A 19,296-nucleotide genomic window follows, 5' to 3' on the forward strand; every position below is an offset into this window, starting at 1 on the left:
CATCCAGACCCCCGGCTGAATGAGATGCACTCGGCTTGTTGGGATTCGTTTGTTGAGCACAAGGGCTACTCTTGTAGTAGCCTAATTCTTCAAGGATTTTTAGAAAAAAAGGATCTTTAATATATAGCAGCTGTAGCAGTCATTCTTAGAATAGTGGTACTCCTAGAGGTCCTAGGGGGCTTATTTTGAGGCTTATTAATGAGTTGAACAACTTATTCTCACAGCAGCTTATTGACACTTTGGCTTATCTGGTAAGATGGGTAAAGTGTGTTGTCCCAGTTCAGTTCAGCCAGAAAAAACCACCTCTACCCCTGATATTTTTACCACCCAAATCTGAAAAAAATCGAACCTGACAACGAGATCTCTCCACTCCAAATCCGAACTAAACTCTCGATTTCTCCGAAGACGCTCCTTCAACCGTACGCAACGATTTCTCCACTCTCGATATCTTGAAAGGTACGATTTTTCTTCCACCCACTGTCGATTTTTCTCGATTCGATTCATACGTCGAGTTTGCTTCAATTTCTTCAACTCACTGTAGATTTTGTTATTGTTCTACTCGATTTTGCTTGTTCGATGCCTACATTGATTTCTTGTTATAATTTCTACTCGATTTCTTGTTCGATCAGAGCATAGCATGACCGTAGGTGAGTGTGAGGTAGCCTGCAGGTTTGTTGCTCCAGCTCCAACTTCTGCTTTTTAAATCTCTTTCAGGGGCTGTTTTTGTTTGTTGCTCCAACTTCTGTTTTTGCAGCGTTGGTAAAATATAGAAATGCGATTAGTTAAAGTTAGGGAAGCAGATTGTACCAAAGTTCAGTTTCAACTGGTTGCTAAACTTGTTGCATTTTGTGCATGAAGGTCTTATAGTTTCTGAATCTGGCTTCAACAAAATGATTCAGAATACTCATCATCAGACTTGTCAATTTTGTTTTGTACATCTTCTTTCTAATGTATTATTGTGTACATATTTTTTCTAAACCGATTTTGCTTCTACTGATTTCTACTGCTTTGTTTGAAGCACCATAATAGCACCCATATGGAAGATTCATACCGAGGGGTAAATATGTCATTTTTTTTTCATTCAGACCGTTGATTCAGAAACAAAAAGTAAATACCAACGCCAATTTTATCCGTACAGGACTTGAAATTTGGTAAACAACCCCTTAGTTGGCTCTGATTTCTCTTCCATTAAATCGATAATCAAATGCAAATAATCTACTTTGAGTACAGATTTCGAGATGCGATTGTGCTAGGATCTTGCAATTTTGTTCCAAAATGTGTGAATTTGTGCATTTCTTTCGGTTCTATTAGTGTTGTTGAGTATGAAACTGAAATCATGGTGATTTGACTGTTTTTATAATTTTGGCAGTGGAGTAAACAATGTGGAAACTAAAGATCGCAGAGGGAGGGAGCCCATGGCTGCGTACGACAAACGATCACGTCGGCCGGCAAATTTGGGAATTTGATCCTAAGCTAGGTTCCCTTGATGAACTCGCTGATATCGAAAAAGTTCGACAGGCCTTTCATGACAATCGGTTCGAAAAAAAACACAGCTCAGATCTGCTTATGCGCAGTCAGGTACATTTTAATGAATGCCACCCGTTACACGAGCCGGATATAAGGTTACAAAATGTGTTTTTAAAAACACCCATTTCTAATTGATATGCAAGGATTTTACATTGGTTTTATCTGAAAAATCCAAACACATATAGGAGATAAAAGTACTTTTATTCTATGTATATGAACATATCTGCAGGTTGTGTTGGTACTTGTTGCCATTGAACGAGATTAGAAAAATGCAGGTTATAATTTCCTATTTACATGTATGGGGTCATTGCATTTTGGTCTCTCTAGTCAAAAGGTAGTCATATTGCCTAAATGTTGAGTTACATGATTGGTGACCCCAGCACAAGACAAGATATGATCAAATGACGAAAGATACGAAGTACAAGTCATATGAATGAATTAGATGACCGAGTAATGAATGATATGGTCCTACCTCTAGTGTCAGCATTCTATCCTCTCAATTCATGCCTTGTTCTACCTTATCTAGGTGTGGACCTATGGCTTGAATATCCCTGGCTAGCACGTGTTTTGCCTTGCACGCCTATGGACAAAAAAGGAAAAGAAGAGTGAATTTGCATGTCATAAGTAAAGTTCATTTAAATCCTTGTTAGTTTACAACTGGATAATTATCGTAGGCCTTTCCTGTTTGTTTAAACCAGGCTAGTTAGTTATAGGATAATAGTTAGGTTTTTGCTCTGGTCAGGAAAAACCCTCACATACATGGTTTAACTTGTTCTTTTCTCTTCAACAGTTTTCTAAACTAAACGAAACTTCTGATGGTAGGTGAAACCGTTCCAGAAAAGGCTGCTTTTGTCTGGCTGTAGTAAAAAATTTGGAGAAAAGTCATTTCTAGTGGTTCTTTACATGAGGATAGCAGCTAATCTCTTATATCTTTGGCATAAGGAAGCATGAACGCAGGGCGTTCCAATATGAGATACGGAACAAGTGCCCCCAAAATTTTGTGGGTCCAACTAATCATGTTTTAGTCTTGTGTTCTAACATCTATCCCAATTATACATGTTTTAGCCCAATCATAACGTTTCAGGCTTTAACTCTTTTAGCTGATTTGGTGATTCCTGATTAAAAAAATAAATGTAAGAATGAGTCTATTTAAGTGAATTTCATATATTACCTTGTATTTTTAAAACATTTTTGTTGTTTTAAACTGTAAGAACTTTAATATAATATATGGTATGAATTTTTGTATCTTGTTATATTTATTACTCGTCAGTTGATCTATATTTTTGTTGTAGGTGTGACAGGGCCTCCAAAAAAATTTGTAACGGCCCTGCATGATTGCCACCACATACACATGTTGTTATGTATAATCGATATACATTTAATCACAGTTCCGTTAGGTTTCTCTCTCCCCTACGGCATACAGATGTACTTTGTCCTCCCATATTTATAAGATATGTATTCTGTTGCCTCTTGGGGATTTTCAAGATATTTCTTATGCTAGTAACTGCTGTGTCTTAACCCATTCTACATTGTGTTTGTTTGGTTAATGGCAGAAGTACTGAACTTGAAATGCCTTCATGACATCAGATGATGAAATATTTAGATTTTTTTATTCCATAAGCTTCTGTTCTCGGTTCTAAGCTTCTGTTTTTGGTTGTTCTAATGTATCCTTGGACATCTAATACTATTTTCTGTTTTTTTTTAAAAAAAAATTGTAGTTCGCAAAGGAGAACTCACTCTCTGTTTTCCCACCAAAAGTCAATATAAAAGATGCTGAAGATATTACGGAAGATAAAGTAACCAATGTATTAAGAAGAGCTATTGGTTACCATTCGACCCTCCAAGCAGATGATGGACATTGGCCAGGAGATTATGGAGGCCCTATGTTTTTATTGCCTGGTTTGGTTAGTCTTATCTTTTCTCACCAAGTTGTAGCATTTGTACTACAGTGTCTTAAGTTAAAAACAATATTTCCATCCCTGTGAGAGTGCCAGCTGCCAGAAGTATCTTGTAGTTTAACTTTCCAGATATTGCAGTTGTCAGCATGGAAGCCTTTAAATTTTATCTGCAGATGCTACCTTCTTTAAGTGATCAATAATCAATGTAAATGCTGACTGTACAAGTTAATCTGATGAATCAGGTTATTACTCTAACTATTACTGGGGCACTGAATGCAGTCTTATCCAAAGAGCACAAACGGGAGATGTGCCGTTATCTTTACAATCATCAGGCATGTATAGTTTAGTGTTTTTCTTTATTTGGATATGCCCTTATGATATTTCTGTAACTGTAGTTCTAGGCAACAATCACTGGACATGTATAGCTTAGTGTTTGTCTTTATTTGGGATATGCCTTATGATAACTGCATAAATGTAGTTGCTTCTCCTATGTTTTGAACTTCCTTTTATATCTTCTGTATTTTTTATGTCATAATTAGAATAGAGACGGTGGATGGGGTCTACACATTGAGGGGCATAGCACCATGTTTGGTAGTGCCCTGAACTATGTTACTTTGAGATTGCTGGGTGAAGGAGCTAATGATGGAGAAGGGGCAATGGAGAAGGGGCGGAAGTGGATCTTGGACCATGGCGGTGCTACTTCAATAACATCTTGGGGAAAGTTCTGGCTTTCAGTATAGCAACTTGCCCCTGATCTTGTTTATTTGAATCTATGTTACCTATCTATGCGTCTTATATTTTGCTAAAATTAGGTACTTGGGGCATTTGAGTGGTCTGGAAATAATCCGATGCCCCCTGAGATGTGGATCCTTCCATATTTCCTTCCGGTGCATCCAGGTGAGTGCTTTGTATTCGTCATCATGATGCAAATATTATATAATTTGTAGTAAATCTTACTTCTAGTTTCTTCAATTCAAAATATTTCATCAGTTTAGTGGTAAATTGACTGCTAAAAACTTTATTATTTTTGTCATGTTTTCGTTTTTTGGAAATGAATCACGTTCATAGCGTATGGCTAATATTCTTAAAAGCTCAGATCTGGTGCAAGAAGACAAATCTATCTGATTAAACAAAGTAACAGCCATGTGATTGAGCCCTATGCTTTTACAACCGTCAAAATTCAAAATAGTGGTCACAACCGTGATTTGATATAGTGGTTATCGGATGGTAAAGCGGTCCATAAAATAATTAGAATTATATATATACGTATATATAATACTTTATATAGTATATGTATTCAACAAAAAATATACAGTTTAAATATCAAAACATCAACTTAAACAAGTCAAGCTTTACTCAGACAAAATAGCAAAAGAGTTTGTATAATTCTTGAACCCGTTGACCGTTAAACAGAAGTTGTAGGTTAAAAAAGACCGGTTAGCAAACCTGTCGACTGTTTTCCTTGTGAAACAGTGGAAGAACCAAAAAAACCTTGTGGTGGAACTTGGAAGAACCAAAGAAGCTAAAGGTGAAAAAACTGCCATTTTTAGCAAATAGCGGCTATAGCACCGCTATATTCGCTATTTTGAAACCAAATAAGCGCTAGATAGCGGTATTTAGTGGCAATAATAGCAGAAACACTATTCTGACCGCTATTTTACCATCGCTATTGTTCCCAAGATAGCAAACCGCTATTGCACCACCATAGCGGCATGATTAGCAACATATTTACATGTATTCTTGATGTAGTATGTAGATGAAGTTTCATGGATGAATTTATTTAACATCAATCAGTTTGATGCTTGTATATCGACTCGTGGCTTTGTAAGTATGAATATGTATAGATAGTTCAGTCTGCTCATCATTGGATGTCTAGGTTTCCTGCTTTATTGGCATTGTGATGTTGATATGGTTCATCAGATGCTAAAAGTTAGTTACTATCTGACTAAACCATTACCCCAACATTTCAGGTAGGATGTGGTGTCACTGTCGAATGGTTTACCTGCCTATGTCATACTTATATGGGAAGAGGTTTGTTGGACCTATCACATCTACAGTTCTAGCCTTGAGAAAAGAGCTGTTTACTGTCCCCTATCATGACATAGATTGGAATGATGCACGAAACCTTTGTGCTAAGGTTTGTATACTTGTTCCATTCGCTTACTTTCATGTACATACTCAGCTTTCATGATGCTTTGATATTTAGTTCACAACAGCACATACCACAGACTGAAGTTTGTAAATGTCCCTGGTTATTTCTAGTCAGACTATTGAGTCGATCATAGTTAGATGCTTTAATATAACAGAGTTATATTTTTTTTCTCGTATGATGGCATATAATGGAATGGTAAATAGAACACTTCTTAGATGTAGTTTGATTACTTAATCCCAGTTGATAAATATCTTATTTGTCGTAAACCTTGCGGCAGCTGAGAGAAACCCTTTGGGAATTAGAATAATCTTTCTCCAAGCAGCCACTTATAGGTGATATTAATTTCAGAGCTCAAATTGGTTTTTTGTTATGTTAATCTTCAATCTCAATTAATTGTTTACGAAATTCAGAATGGTGTACTTGTCTTTCTGCACCTTGTATTACAAGATCATCATACTAGTAAAACCACCCAAAACAGGAAACAGAAGAAAGACACTATTAAGTGTCATACTTTCATCTTATGACATGCTGCAAGATGCATCTACTTTCTAATATTACAGAAGGTAACTTTGTTCTGCTCCGAATACAAATACTGAAATACATTTTACTCGATAAACCAATCCTTAGTATCTTTATCATCATATTCTTTTCATATTTCTGTTTTCTCTAAGACTTCCTTTGTTATGGTTCGACTTGTTCCTGTTCCTTGTTTGACCTCTTTTTGAATCAATGGTGCAATTTCATTGATGATTGAAATCATTATTGAACATGTGCATGTAAAGAAAAAATTGGATGCTGTAACTCGTTTTTTGATCAATTGGCTTCCCTTGACTAATGTCGTTATGGTTCCTTCTATACTTGAGTGCGGACTTATATGGCCTAAACTGATTGATCCTTCTGCAAAGAGAGTCTATGTTTCCAGGAGTGTTGGACTTGCTTGCCTTACTTTCTGTCCCCCTTTCAAGTATTTGGTGTTTAGATATAGGCGTTATGTCATTCTACATTTTTGATACTTCTTTGGATTTCGTCTGGGTTATTTATTTCTCAGTTTGTGGCAAATTATTGTATCTATATAGCGGTGCTTTAGTTAGTGGACTTAGATTTGAAAATTTATTTTTAAATGGTAAAAGAGCCACAACTTTAGATAATCAACCCTAATAAAAAAAACTGGTATGAAAATTCCGTACTATTTTCTGATAACCCTTTTGGATGTGAAGTGTCGGTGTTTTCTTGAGTAGTTAGATTGCCATTGTTTATTATTAGGGAATCTCCGATTGATTTGATTCATATTTTAGTATCATATTCCTGTGTAGTAATCATGCTAGATGATAGGGTAAGGGTCTTGCATGAATGTGCAATTAGAAATTCAATTGAACGAAAAAAGTTGGACCTATTTTAGACCTACTCATTGATTTTCATTGGACATCACTTACGAAGGAGGCTGACCAACCAACACCATCCTCTATCTTCTATAAATTCAACTCCAGATTGGCAGACACGTAGTGAACAATGATATTTTGTATGCTTTTTACGGGGAGCTATACAGCCTGACATCAATGTTATTGCAATGATGTTAAATTGCTAAAGTTTTCATTTGGCTATTGCAGCATCGCCTATAAAACGTTCTACTACGTCCAATGCTTACCTAGTCTCTCAACCATACTCCTCATGTGCACATAGGCTGATTGCTCTGTCCTTGTGAATTATGTGCCCCCAATAAGCTAGTAGATGAGTTTGAGGAGTGATATCCCCCGGTTTCTTAATTATTGACTTTCAGATTCTGTAGTAGCTAGGACAAACCTCATGTTGTGACCCTCGTTTTTTATTTGATGTTGTGGGGGGGGGGAGGGTTAGCCTATGCTCGGATAAAAAGATTCAATCTATCTAATCATTGCTTTCTAGAGATGTTTATGGAGTCCAAAGCTTCTTGTAGGATTTATTAGGCTAGATAGCGGAACTAGGAGCATGACTTAGCAGATGATCTAGTTGACGATTCATTAATTGATGTAACAGATGCTGGAGTACAAGCATGGTCTGTATAGGCTTATATGAGATAAGTGTTACTATTGTCACAAGCCACTTCATATGAAGCTGGCCTAACTGGAGTCGAATCAGGTTTCTTGACTTAAGGGAGCGCAACACACGTTGCTTCCATTTTAAGTGTTTAGTTTAGTGAGAAGGAGCTCAACTTGATTAAGATTTAAGACCTGCCATGCTTTTTAGGAACATACTGCTTCAGACCTGAGACCCAAGCCCAAGGCCCTTGGGCTCATCATGCCATACCCAACCCTCATACCTCAGGTCAGTAGGTAACTGCTTTTGATGTTTTCCAGATCAAGGGAGATTGCATTTTGCATTGTGCTGTCAATGACTGACTGTCATGATTAACGATATTGTTGATATCTGTTTTATTTTGTTCAGGACTCCAATAAGGATGATAAATTCTGTTTCACTTGTTACCATGAAGCTATTTTTAAATAATGCATCTTACTTATTTGCAGGAAGATCTTTACTACCCACACCCACTCATACAGGACATACTTTGGGCAACTCTTGACAAGTTTGTGGAGCCTATACTCATGAGATGGCCTGGGAAGAAGTTGAGAGAGAAGGCTCTTTGCACTGTGATGGAACATATCCATTATGAGGATGATAACACTCGCTATATATGTATAGGGCCAGTAAACAAAGTAAACAACTATGTCCCTTGAGTTTCTTTAATTTATGTTATGACATATCACATATCTATCTATGTTTTACCGATGCTGGCATTTTAATATGTACCCACTACTAAAAGTGAAAACTAGATGTAAGGGTGTTTTGTTCAAGTTGGTGCAAAAAGTGATATAGATTGTTACAATCAGTAACAAGATGGTTTTGCATCATTCTTGAATGGCATGGATAGAAACTGGGACTATAGATGTTATTTCTTCCTACAATCTCCTGATTAAATCATTCCTGTTGCCCCCCTTCCTGCACTATGATGATACTCTAATCTTTATTTTGAAAATAACTGTGGGTTCATGATTTTGATACATCCAAAGCCTTATCTTTCTAAACATAAATCTTTTATTCAGGTGTTAAATATGCTCTGCTGCTGGGCAGAAGATCCAAACTCAGAGGCTTTCAAGTTGCACCTCCCAAGAATACATGATTATCTGTGGCTTGCTGAAGATGGCATGAAAATGCAGGTATGACACTTAACAATCTTAGGTGCTTTAAGTGATTTGGTTTGTCACTATGTAGGGCACCAAATTATCAACTTCTGGGTGACTTCACATCATGCAATCATTTATATGAAATCTCTTCTTTGTCTACACAAACTACCATGAGGGGGTAAATGGAATCTCATCATACAAGTACTCATTTAATGCAGGGTTATAATGGTAGTCAACTATGGGATACCGCTTTCGCCATTCAAGCTATTATTTCTACAAACCTCATTGAAGAATTTGGGCCAACACTAAAAAAAGGACACATGTTCATAAAGAAGACACAGGTGAAACCGCAGTTTCCCTGATTGCAAACTTTTATCCTTGGTCACATGACATTCAAAGTAGTTATCCTTGCTTCTTTTTAATTGCTTCCTTTCGCTTAAAGGTGTCAGATAACTGCCCTGGCGATCTTGATTATTGGTATCGTCATATTTCAAAAGGTGCTTGGCCTTTCTCAACTGCAGATCACGGATGGCCCATTTCAGATTGTACCGCAGAAGGGCTAAAGGCAACTATCTATTACACTCCATCCTAGTGCTTCCAGTTTTTAACCATTAACATGCTTTTTTTCTTTAAATTTAGGCTGTACTCATGCTTTCAAAATTGCCATCAGAAATCGTTGACGAGCCCTTGGATGCAAAGCGGCTGTATGATGCCGTCAATGTTATTCTATCTTTACAGGTAATTCTGGTTGTAGTAATCAGTCATTCACGTTTATAAGCGCGTTGCTTGCAACATAATGCCACTTCTTGCTTCCCATATCAACCAGTATTTCACCTCAGTTTCTGACAAGTCTGGCCACTGTTTCATTGCAGTTGCCAAAAGAGAGTTGGCTCTCCAAAATAGAACATTAAGTGACATATTTTAGATATGAACTTGAGAAGAATTTAGAACGAATATATGAGCATTTTATGTGATACAAACTAGGGTTTGACAAAGATGTGTTATGTTGTTAGAGTCTTCAAGTATATGATATGACTATGATGTACAATGAAGCTTGAAGTGGAAGTAAAATAGTCGTAATATAAGTAAGAATAATATCCCAAATATAACTTTGAGCTTGTAAGAGTAAGCCTAAATCTGCTATAATTTACAACACCCCTCAAGTTGAAGCACAACGTCCATAATGCCTTAACTTGAGAACACTAGAAATTTGATTTCTAAAAGATTCTGACCACAAAGAATTGAAGGCGGAAGAGCCACCAAACTGACCGTTAGATTCCTTTTAGTAAAACAAAGTGATGCAGATTGTGAAAATTGGTTCTTGCTTGCCCCCTGCTGGTGTGAGGGTGTGTATGTGCTCTGTATGGCAACTCTTGCTCGACCATGGGCATCTTTGTTTTTGGCTGTTAAACTTTTTGACAAAATATGGATCTAAACATTCTGAATCTCTGAGTTCTTTCCTTTTCTTCATTGCAGAATGCTAATGGTAGTTTTGCTACATATGAACTGACTAGATCCTACAGCTGGTTAGAGGTACCCGTGCAATTTTTATTAGATTATCGACTGTAAACATATGGTATATTGTTATTATACTCACTGCAATGCTGTACCTTGTTCATATACAATTCTGCTACTGTGATTGGGTGGTTCATTGTAAGCTGGTCTGTCATGAATACTTTGTTTGGCACTGTTTCATCTAAGAATAATGGATTTAACACACAAGTCGAATTGTCGTTATATTTTCTTTTACAATTAGAAAATACTCATCATAGCAGTGAAGGGGGAAAATCATAACAGTGTGGAAATGCAATGACCAAGTTGATTAATGTGTTGTATTCTCAATTATGTTCACTGCTTCTTATAAACCAATGGATGTTTTTGGAACTGAGAAGCAGGTTTTCTACCACACTCGAACCGAACTCCATAACTGGGTGCTCCTGGAGTCCTTGAGAGGCAGCTAAGACCGCATCTGGTCTCTCCAAAAGACACTTTTCTCATGGATGCATGACCACTCTATATGATGAGTTGGTATTCAATTCAAAGTGGGGGCCTACTTTTCTGTTAATGTGGACCCCTTATGTCCTGTAAGTACTTCAGGGATGGGTTGACACAATATGTGGCTTTGACCTTGTCTCTGAAATGTGGGATATGAGATTGTGGAAGCAAAGTGATAATTGTGGTTGTTTGTAAGAAAAAAAAGAGATGAAAATTCACGCAATTACAATTTAGAATATTTAAGAAAGAGAAACATTCATAACCTACAAAGTAGATATTAGGGTTGAAAATTTAAATTAAAAGGAAAAAGATGCTGCTTACACCTGAGGTATAGAGAAAGGACACAAGTTGACAAAGCCAGTTACAAATATATCCTTGATAGACCTGAGATAGAAGGAGTACCTTTTGTAGATGTTGAGCTTGACATTGAGGATTTCTATGACGGACTAGTTCTATTTATTTCGAATATTCTAATTCTCATTTTAGACACATAACCTTTGGGCATCGTAATAACTGTGTTGATCACTTGTTTATTTACTTGTTCGGTTTTAGACTAATCTTCCCATACGTACACATATACACACCTCATTTCCCAATGTTCAAAATTGCCAGTCATAGTGTGACATAATTTTAATATCATTTAGATGTAATCTGACATTTCTATTTGTCTTTATAACCTCACTTTCAGTTGGTCAATCCTGCTGAAACTTTTGGTGACATTGTTATAGATTACCCGTAAGATATCAGGACCTCTTTTGCAAATCTTTTATCTATTTTATTTGTATGCTGTGGATCTTTGTGCCTGTTTACCGACACTACGATCTTTCAGATATGTAGAGTGTACCTCGGCTGCAATTCAAGCTCTGGTGGCATTTAAGAGATTGTACCCTGGGCATAGGAGAGAAGAAGTACAACGTTGTATTGATAAATCTGCTTCATTCATTGAGAAAATCCAGGCATCAGATGGTTCATGGTTTGTTTTGCATTATATAATCGCAATGACAGGATCCTATGTGCATTATTTTGTCTGTGTTGCTGTACTTTGTGCATGCTGCCTTTGTCACTCATTTGATTGTCAATACACAGTTTATGCACAGGAAATGTATATTTCCGGCCAAATTTATGCACATTTGATTCAATCTAGAATTGATTGTAACATATTGGAAAATGCTCATTAGGTATGGCTCGTGGGCAGTTTGCTTCACCTATGGCACATGGTTTGGAGTCAAAGGGTTAGTGGCTGCTGGAAGGAACTTCTCTAACTGCTCTAGCATTCGCAAGGCTTGTAACTTTTTATTGTCTAAACAACTTGCTTCGGGCGGATGGGGGGAGAGCTATCTCTCTTGTCAGAACAAGGTCAGAATAGAAATTCAGTTAATATGACATTTATGTTTTACTGAATCACATGTACCAAAACTGATGACTCGCACTCGTTTCATGCTTGCATTAATGTGTTAATGTTTTCCATACAGGTGTATACCAATCTCGAGGGAAATCGCTCTCACGTGGTAAATACAGGTTGGGCTATGCTAGCTCTCATTGATGCTGAGCAGGTATGCATCCAAATCCACTGTCAATCTTTACTATTTTATGGGCTGTTTACCAACATTTGTGGGTAAGTGCTAACCGAAATAAGAGGTCTGTTTGAGATAAGAGATCTGATTATGATAAGTGCTGACTCGGAATTATTGTTTATTAATTATTCGTAACAAGTGCTGACAGAGTAAAAATGACCGTCATACCCCTCAGTTTAGAGTAATTGCTTACTTTGGAAACTCTAAATATAAAATAAGATAAACTAAAAAATCATTATGATTAAATTCAAAATTATAAACGAAATCTATTACTAAAATAACACATATAGTGGGTTATTGTATAATAAAATAAAAAGTATAAGGATTATGTTTCATGGACTCTATATCAACAAGGGGTAAAAGGAAATTTTCTAAAATGAGAATGACTCACATAATCATAGTGGCCTGACAAGTTTGTAAAGGTAAATGATATTTAGACAACATGGGATTGAGCAAGTAAAGTAAGATCGGTTTCAACAGCATGTCGATGTCTTCGTTTAACAAAGCCATTTTGTTCGCTTGTATGTGGACATGAGAGGCGATGGGTGATGCCGAGAGGAGAGAAGAATTGGGAGATTCCGAAACTCGCGTCCCTAGTCTGTTTGGACAGATTTCAGTTTGGTTTGAAAATGCCTTTCAACCATCGCATGGAATTGTTTAAAAGTGGCATAAACATCATATTTAGTTTTAATGAAAAAATCCAAATAAATCTGGAGTAATGATGAAATAATTTTGACCATCAAAAGAAGGAGCAGGAGCGGGGCCTCATACATCACAGAAAACTAAATCCAAAATGTGTGAACTTTTATAAGTAGATGGTAACAAATGAAGTTTAGACGATTTGCCAACAAAATATGAATCACAAAAAGTACTAGCACACTTATTTTGTAAAGGTAAATGATATTTAGACAACATGGACTTCAAAAGCTGTGGATGTGGATGTCTAAGTCTTTGGTGCCATGTGGTGGAAGAGGCACGTGCGATAGAAAACGACATTTTCTGAACAGGTTGAGGTTGAGGAGGACAGAAGGAGTAGAGACCACCATTACTTGGACCCGTGAGGAGGATAGTGTGTGTGAACTTGTCCTTCACAACAAAGAAAGTAGAGTGAAATTCAAAGTACACATGATTATCAAAACAAAAATTTTGAACAGAACGTAAGTTTTGTTTTATGTCAAGTACGTGTAGTATGTCTTTAAGGGAATAGGTTTTGTTTGGTGAATAAAGTTGTGAGGAACCAATGTGTAGAATGGGTAAACCCTTACCATTGCCAACGTGAAGGTTGTCCTCACCGTAGTAGGCCTCAGAGTTATCGAAGCTAGATAGGTCCGGTGCAACATGATGGCTAGAGCTCGTATCCGGAAGCCAAGCTTGTGACCGGTAATCTGTAAAGTTGGTAGAAGGTGGTTGTCTTGTCCTCATAGGAGCAGGGTCGCAATTGGGGCAATGAGACGGGATATGACCAATCCCACACCTGTTGCATGTGCCAAAAACAGTGTTTTGATTAGAAGCCCAACTAAATTGATTATGGTTACCTCCTTCTTGACTTTTGTTGTTGTAGTTTCCTCGTCCGCATCTAGAATCACGTCCACGGCCACGGTTATTCCCATATCTGTTGGTGTTAAAGGCCTGTGCAGGCTGTTTATTAACAGGCTGAACTTGAAGACCAAGTTGTGACAGAAATAGCTGAATAGCTTGAAGTTGATCCAGTTGAGGAGTGGATGAGATGGCACCAGGAGCAGCTGAGTTGCGGTTATTCGTAACAGTCGTGAATGCTTGAGGCGGAGAGATGTCAGTTGCAGATTTCTTGATCATATAGTCATGGTCTGATAACAGGCCATGAAGTTCTGCAAAGGCGGTTGGGAATTGGAGACCAAGGAGTGTTGACTTCAGCTTGTTGTATTCTTCTCTAAGACCCGAGATAACCAACATCACCAAATCTTTTTCTTTCATTGGTTCGCCTATATTGGCGAGAGCATCGACATATTTCTGAGCCCTGATCAGGTATGTGGAGGAGGTTTCAGCAGGCTTCATCTCTAATTTAAGAAGCTAAGTTTTTAGGGTGTATTCCCTAGATGATGTGTGAGGAGCGTAAGCACGTTCAAGAGACAGCCAAAGATCACGGGAGGTAAGTCCTTGAACATGTTGGAACAACGCCTCAGAGATTGTAGAAATAATCAACATCCGTATATGTGCATCATTGGAAACCCATGTTGTGTAGTTAGGATGCGGTTGTGGCGGCGGCACTGTGGTGCCGTCGGTATCTTTTCCAGATGATGATGATGATGAGATAGTCAGCGGTGGACAGGGAATGGTGCCATCAACATAGCCGAACAGGTTGCTTGTAACAAGGAACGGTTGAATCATTGCCTTCCAATAGCCATAGTTGTTTGGTGATAAAGTGAAGCCAAAGTTGTGGGAGCTATGGGTGGTTTTCTCGGTTGGAGTGAAAGCTGCAACAGTTATCATTGGACAGAAGCTACGGCAGCTGTAGGGTAGAAGACGGGTGCAGTAGTTTTAGGGTTGCCTTGTGATGGTAGAAGGTGGTTGGCAGAAGGTGCGGTAGCCGCAGGGTAGAAGACAGGTGCAATAGCTTTAGAGTTGCCTTGTGATGGCAGAGGGTGGTCGGTAACTGTAGGGCGGCAACTGTAGGGTGTCTAGGGCCGGCTCTGATACCAAGATAAACTTGGTAATTTGTGTATTGTATATGTAAATCATGATTACAATCTGGGATATATATAAGAGATACATTTACACTCTAGACCCTCTAATATAATTATATATATATATATATATATATATGTCACACTTAATTGTCTAATATCCTAGCATAAGATTTTAAGGTTGGTATGGTACTGAGTTATACTTTTTGTGGCCTTGTTTAGCCTTCCATAGACGACTCTTGATTTCGAATAGTTGGTCAGCATTGCCAACAGCCCAAGATCAGAATAAGTTTCTTGCACCGTTGTCCATACATGATACATCAACTACTGATGGTAAGAACTAGTACGTCTTTCTGACATTTGGTTCCATCAAATTAACCAACCAATGACAATCATGGAATTCTCTTCTGCCCACTTCTGGTACCCTTCTTCACCTTCCCTTGGCCTAATCACAGTAGTTGAGAGATAACCGAACTTGCTCTTGCCTTAGACGTATATTTTTACTGATTGTAACCATTATATGAAGTTTCCTCCATTGAGTTTGTGAGAGGTAATGGAGCTCAGATGTTCAGTTTGAGCAACTGTATCTCCCTCTGTGGGTCGAGATGACTTGTAGAAGTAGAACTTGGGTTGTGATGTTATTTTGTCCTGCCATTTGAGTTAGACAGTGTTGATCCCAAGTAATACTTAGAAACATGAGCAAATAATAATACCTATAAACATGAATGATTCAACTATAGATACAGAAAGAGAAATCCAATGCTTGCAGGCGGTGACAACAGTTGACGGTGAGCCGTGGCAAAAAGAACCGCAAGTTGTTCAATTTAAGATCCGGGAAAAATTCGAAACCGTTCAAATTAAATGGTTCAATCGGGGTTATAGAAGTCAACTATTGATGACTTAATGAAGAAATCGAGTGATTGTCGATCAATGATTGAAAGAGATCGACTAGAAATGACTGTCCATTGAAGAAGAAAATTGACGAAGCCATATGAAAGCCGCTTCTGATGAAGCTGTTTGGAGATGAGACCTTGGAAATCAACTTGTGATGTCGACTGTGCTTTGGTACCATGACAATATAAGTATTTTAAATGGTATAGGAAAGTTTCCTGTATACTCCTGGGGCCTACAGGTGATAAATATTTGTAACGCAAATAACATAAAAAATCATCATACAAGTATACAATCAAATTCCACCAACAGAGTTGCAATACCACGAAGTTGATCTTTCATCAACTAATGATTGTATCCTTAAGTATCAACCCTATGGTTCCATGAGATATCATAGGACTCTATATGATGCTTGTAGAGGGACCTTGCATAATGGCTAATCAAAGTAATTGAATAAGCTAAATAGTCATGTATGAGACATATAAGTTAGGCTTCCTACCATATGTTGATACATTTCTTGATACCGTAACAAGTTCAAGACTAGGATCAATGCTGATTTGCATGTAGTCTGGCCAGTGTTGTCATAATTTTGTTGACAAGTAAAAATTCTCTTCTCAATACGAAAGGAGCTATTTTAGTCTCCCTAATGCTTTGATCTCAAACTCCTTGCTGTAGAATCTGTTAATCCTTAATGTCGCTTGCGGTCACAATCATGTCATTAACGTAGAACAAGAATGTTTAATGAACAATCTATGATCCCTTTGACATTGTTTGCAATCCATGGCTGACATAACTTTTGCATATTTTCCAAAGCATATATCTGGTGATTGCTTAGGGCCATGAAATGCCATTTTAGGCTTATACACAGTATGGGCAGCCACATTTTTTTCATATCCCGATGGAATTTGCAACTAAATTCTCTTCAAGTTTACCACGCAATAATGCAATCCTGACATCTGCTACAATTCCAATCATATTAGCTGCAAATGATAGCATTATTGCAAACCTTAATAATAACTTGAATGTAAAATACATTGAACAAATTAGTGAGAACAATGAAGAATCACCATTCGCCCAAATCTAGTTGCAGAAGCAAAACTCTGATGTGTTCGGCCCAAGTCCTAGACTAAAGGCTTAATACCATAAAAGAAATTGATTATATGTTGTACGATAGTGGATCTGATGGGATGAGATAAAAATACTGAAATAACATAAAACTGTACTCATAAGCCTATAAAAAGGTACAACAATGCATAATTGAGAAATTGATAGAAGTTACTATAAACTTGTCCCAGAAGTTATTCAAGTTCCAAGAACTAATGGGAAACTGATTTTATACTAATTTTTTTTTAAAGTACAGCAATGAATAATTGATTGAGCGTTTTAGGGGGTGTTTGGGAAAACAACTTATTGACTTATTCCGGTGTGGCATCGGTAATAAGCACTTTTGAGTGTTTGGGTAAACAACTTATACCGGTGTCAAACCGGTAATAAGGAGTTTTTTAAGAAGTTAAACACTTCTGACTTATCATAAGTTAATAAGTGCTTTTATAGAAAAGTCATAAGTTGTTTCAGATAAGCAATCCCAAACACCCCCTTAGTGTAAACTTTTCTAGGACGTTATTCAAGTTTTAAACTTTTTTCAGGCCAAGAGAGATCCAACGCCATTGCACCATGCGGCAAGAGTATTGATTAACTCTCAGATGGAAAACGGAGATTTCCCACAACAGGTATCTCATGTCATTTTGATTGTGTCTGGCAAAATCGTTAAAGATATATCTACATGTGATTGCACATTTAGATTTTAATACAAAGAGTACAATTTCGGGAATTTTGTAAATACATATTGAACTCAGAGGCCAGGTGCCGTTAACTCAACCAATTTATTTTACTGGATCACTTGGAGATATCTTATATTACATAGTAAAGCACGTAAGTGGGAGACTATGTGAACGACCTTATCTATATCCCATCACAAAGCTTTGATGCTCATTTGTACAACGTATAACGGAAGCTAAAAATTGGCTGTATGATAAAGAAACAACAACACTGTTGACTTGCTTCTTATTTGTTATTCTTTCAGGAGATCATGGGGGTTTTTAACAGGAACTGCATGATTACGTATGCTGCATACAGAAACATCTTCCCTATTTGGGCATTAGGAGAATACCGCTGTCGAGTGCTTCAGGCACCATGTTAAATTTACTTTCACACTAATCCTCCATTCATTCAAATCTTTCTTTGTTTGCCTTGAGTAATCTGAAAGGGTAGTTCCGATTGTTCTATTTCATCAATCTTCAACTTGTGGCCCAAGATTTATAGGCTTAGCTGCTATCTTTGCTGCTCTTATGGATTCTTGAATGGGAAAAATGTATCAAATGCAATAAAGTTTTGTTTAGTTTCTAGCTTACTCATGCAACCACAGTGGATACAAATGCTACTCTCCTGTCACTAAAAACATTGAGTGGTGTACTTAAGACGACTAAAGGTTAGGGGTGAAGAGGAAGCAGACACACATCGTTTCCGGGAGGCCAATCTAAGTTAGGAGTCAAACCGAGTTTTGCATAAATGTATGAGTTCTAATCTACATGAATGTATCCCTTTAAGGTTATTGTTGAACTTGATGATGTCGACGCTCCTATAGCACTAAGAAAATGAGAAAGATCTTGCACAACGCACGTTAGTCAGTAACCTTTAGCTGGATAGGCACCAAGTTTGCAATCTAGTCCCTCGTCCAGTGAACAAGTTAGTGAAGAGGAAGCAGACACACATCGTTTCCGGGAGGCCAATCTAAGTTAGGAGTCAAACCGAGTTTTGCATAAATGTATGAGTTCTAATCTACATGAATGTATCCCTTTAAGGTTATTGTTGAACTTGATGATGTCGACGCTCCTATAGCACTAAGAAAATGAGAAAGATCTTGCACAACGCACGTTAGTCAGTAACCTTTAGCTGGATAGGCACCAAGTTTGCAATCTAGTCCCTCGTCCAGTGAACAAGTTAGTGATATGAACCAAGTGGGTCTATCAAAACAAGCTGAATGAGGATGTCACTGTAACCCGAAACAAGGCGCGACTTGTTACTCAGGGATACAAACAAGAGGAAGGTATAGAATATGATGAAACCTTCACGCCAGTGGCTAGGCTCAAATCAATTATATTATTTTTAGCCTACAATATGGACAAGGATTTCAATTATACCCGATGAAGGTAAAGAGTGCCTTTTTGTTAGCCCTAATTTTCATATGTCAAAGTATTGTAAAAGAAACCAAGAATTATGAACCAGAAGGCTTTTGTACTAGAAGTTATGACATAACTAGAGCTAGAGCCAAGTTACTCAAAAGCAGAGGGTGCCCAACCAGAAGTTAATCTCGAAGAGGTAGAGCCTCTGGTCCATCTCCAGTGCTCAGTGTTCAACTTTGAAGATCTCTCTAAGTGC

At 37.6% G+C, this 19,296-nt stretch overlaps 1 protein-coding gene across 2 annotated transcripts; it reads left to right on the plus strand.

Moving 5' to 3' along the window:
* The first annotated feature begins 292 nt into the window (after positions 1 to 292).
* Positions 293 to 18,268, plus strand: LOC112515286 (cycloartenol Synthase). Of its 2 annotated transcripts, XM_025122006.1 has the most exons (20): positions 293 to 456; positions 630 to 669; positions 1,370 to 1,578; positions 3,246 to 3,431; positions 3,668 to 3,757; positions 3,965 to 4,159; positions 4,238 to 4,322; positions 5,396 to 5,562; positions 8,079 to 8,267; positions 8,655 to 8,768; positions 8,954 to 9,076; positions 9,178 to 9,300; positions 9,375 to 9,473; positions 10,212 to 10,268; positions 11,419 to 11,465; positions 11,560 to 11,703; positions 11,909 to 12,086; positions 12,203 to 12,283; positions 17,505 to 17,588; positions 17,942 to 18,058. In XM_025122006.1, exons 3-20 carry the CDS (start codon positions 1,381 to 1,383, stop codon positions 18,056 to 18,058), a joined length of 2,277 nt encoding a protein of 758 aa, XP_024977774.1. In that variant the 5' UTR covers positions 293 to 456; positions 630 to 669; positions 1,370 to 1,380. The 2 variants fall into 2 exon arrangements, with proteins under 2 accessions (XP_024977774.1, XP_024977772.1); XM_025122004.1 differs by lacking the exon at positions 630 to 669 and having other exon boundaries at positions 294 to 456; positions 17,942 to 18,268.
* Positions 18,269 to 19,296: the final 1,028 nt, after the last annotated feature.

Source organism: Cynara cardunculus, assembly GCF_001531365.2.
Source record: "Cynara cardunculus var. scolymus isolate 2C chromosome LG 7, CcrdV1, whole genome shotgun sequence".
Taxonomy (NCBI): domain Eukaryota; kingdom Viridiplantae; phylum Streptophyta; class Magnoliopsida; order Asterales; family Asteraceae; genus Cynara; species Cynara cardunculus.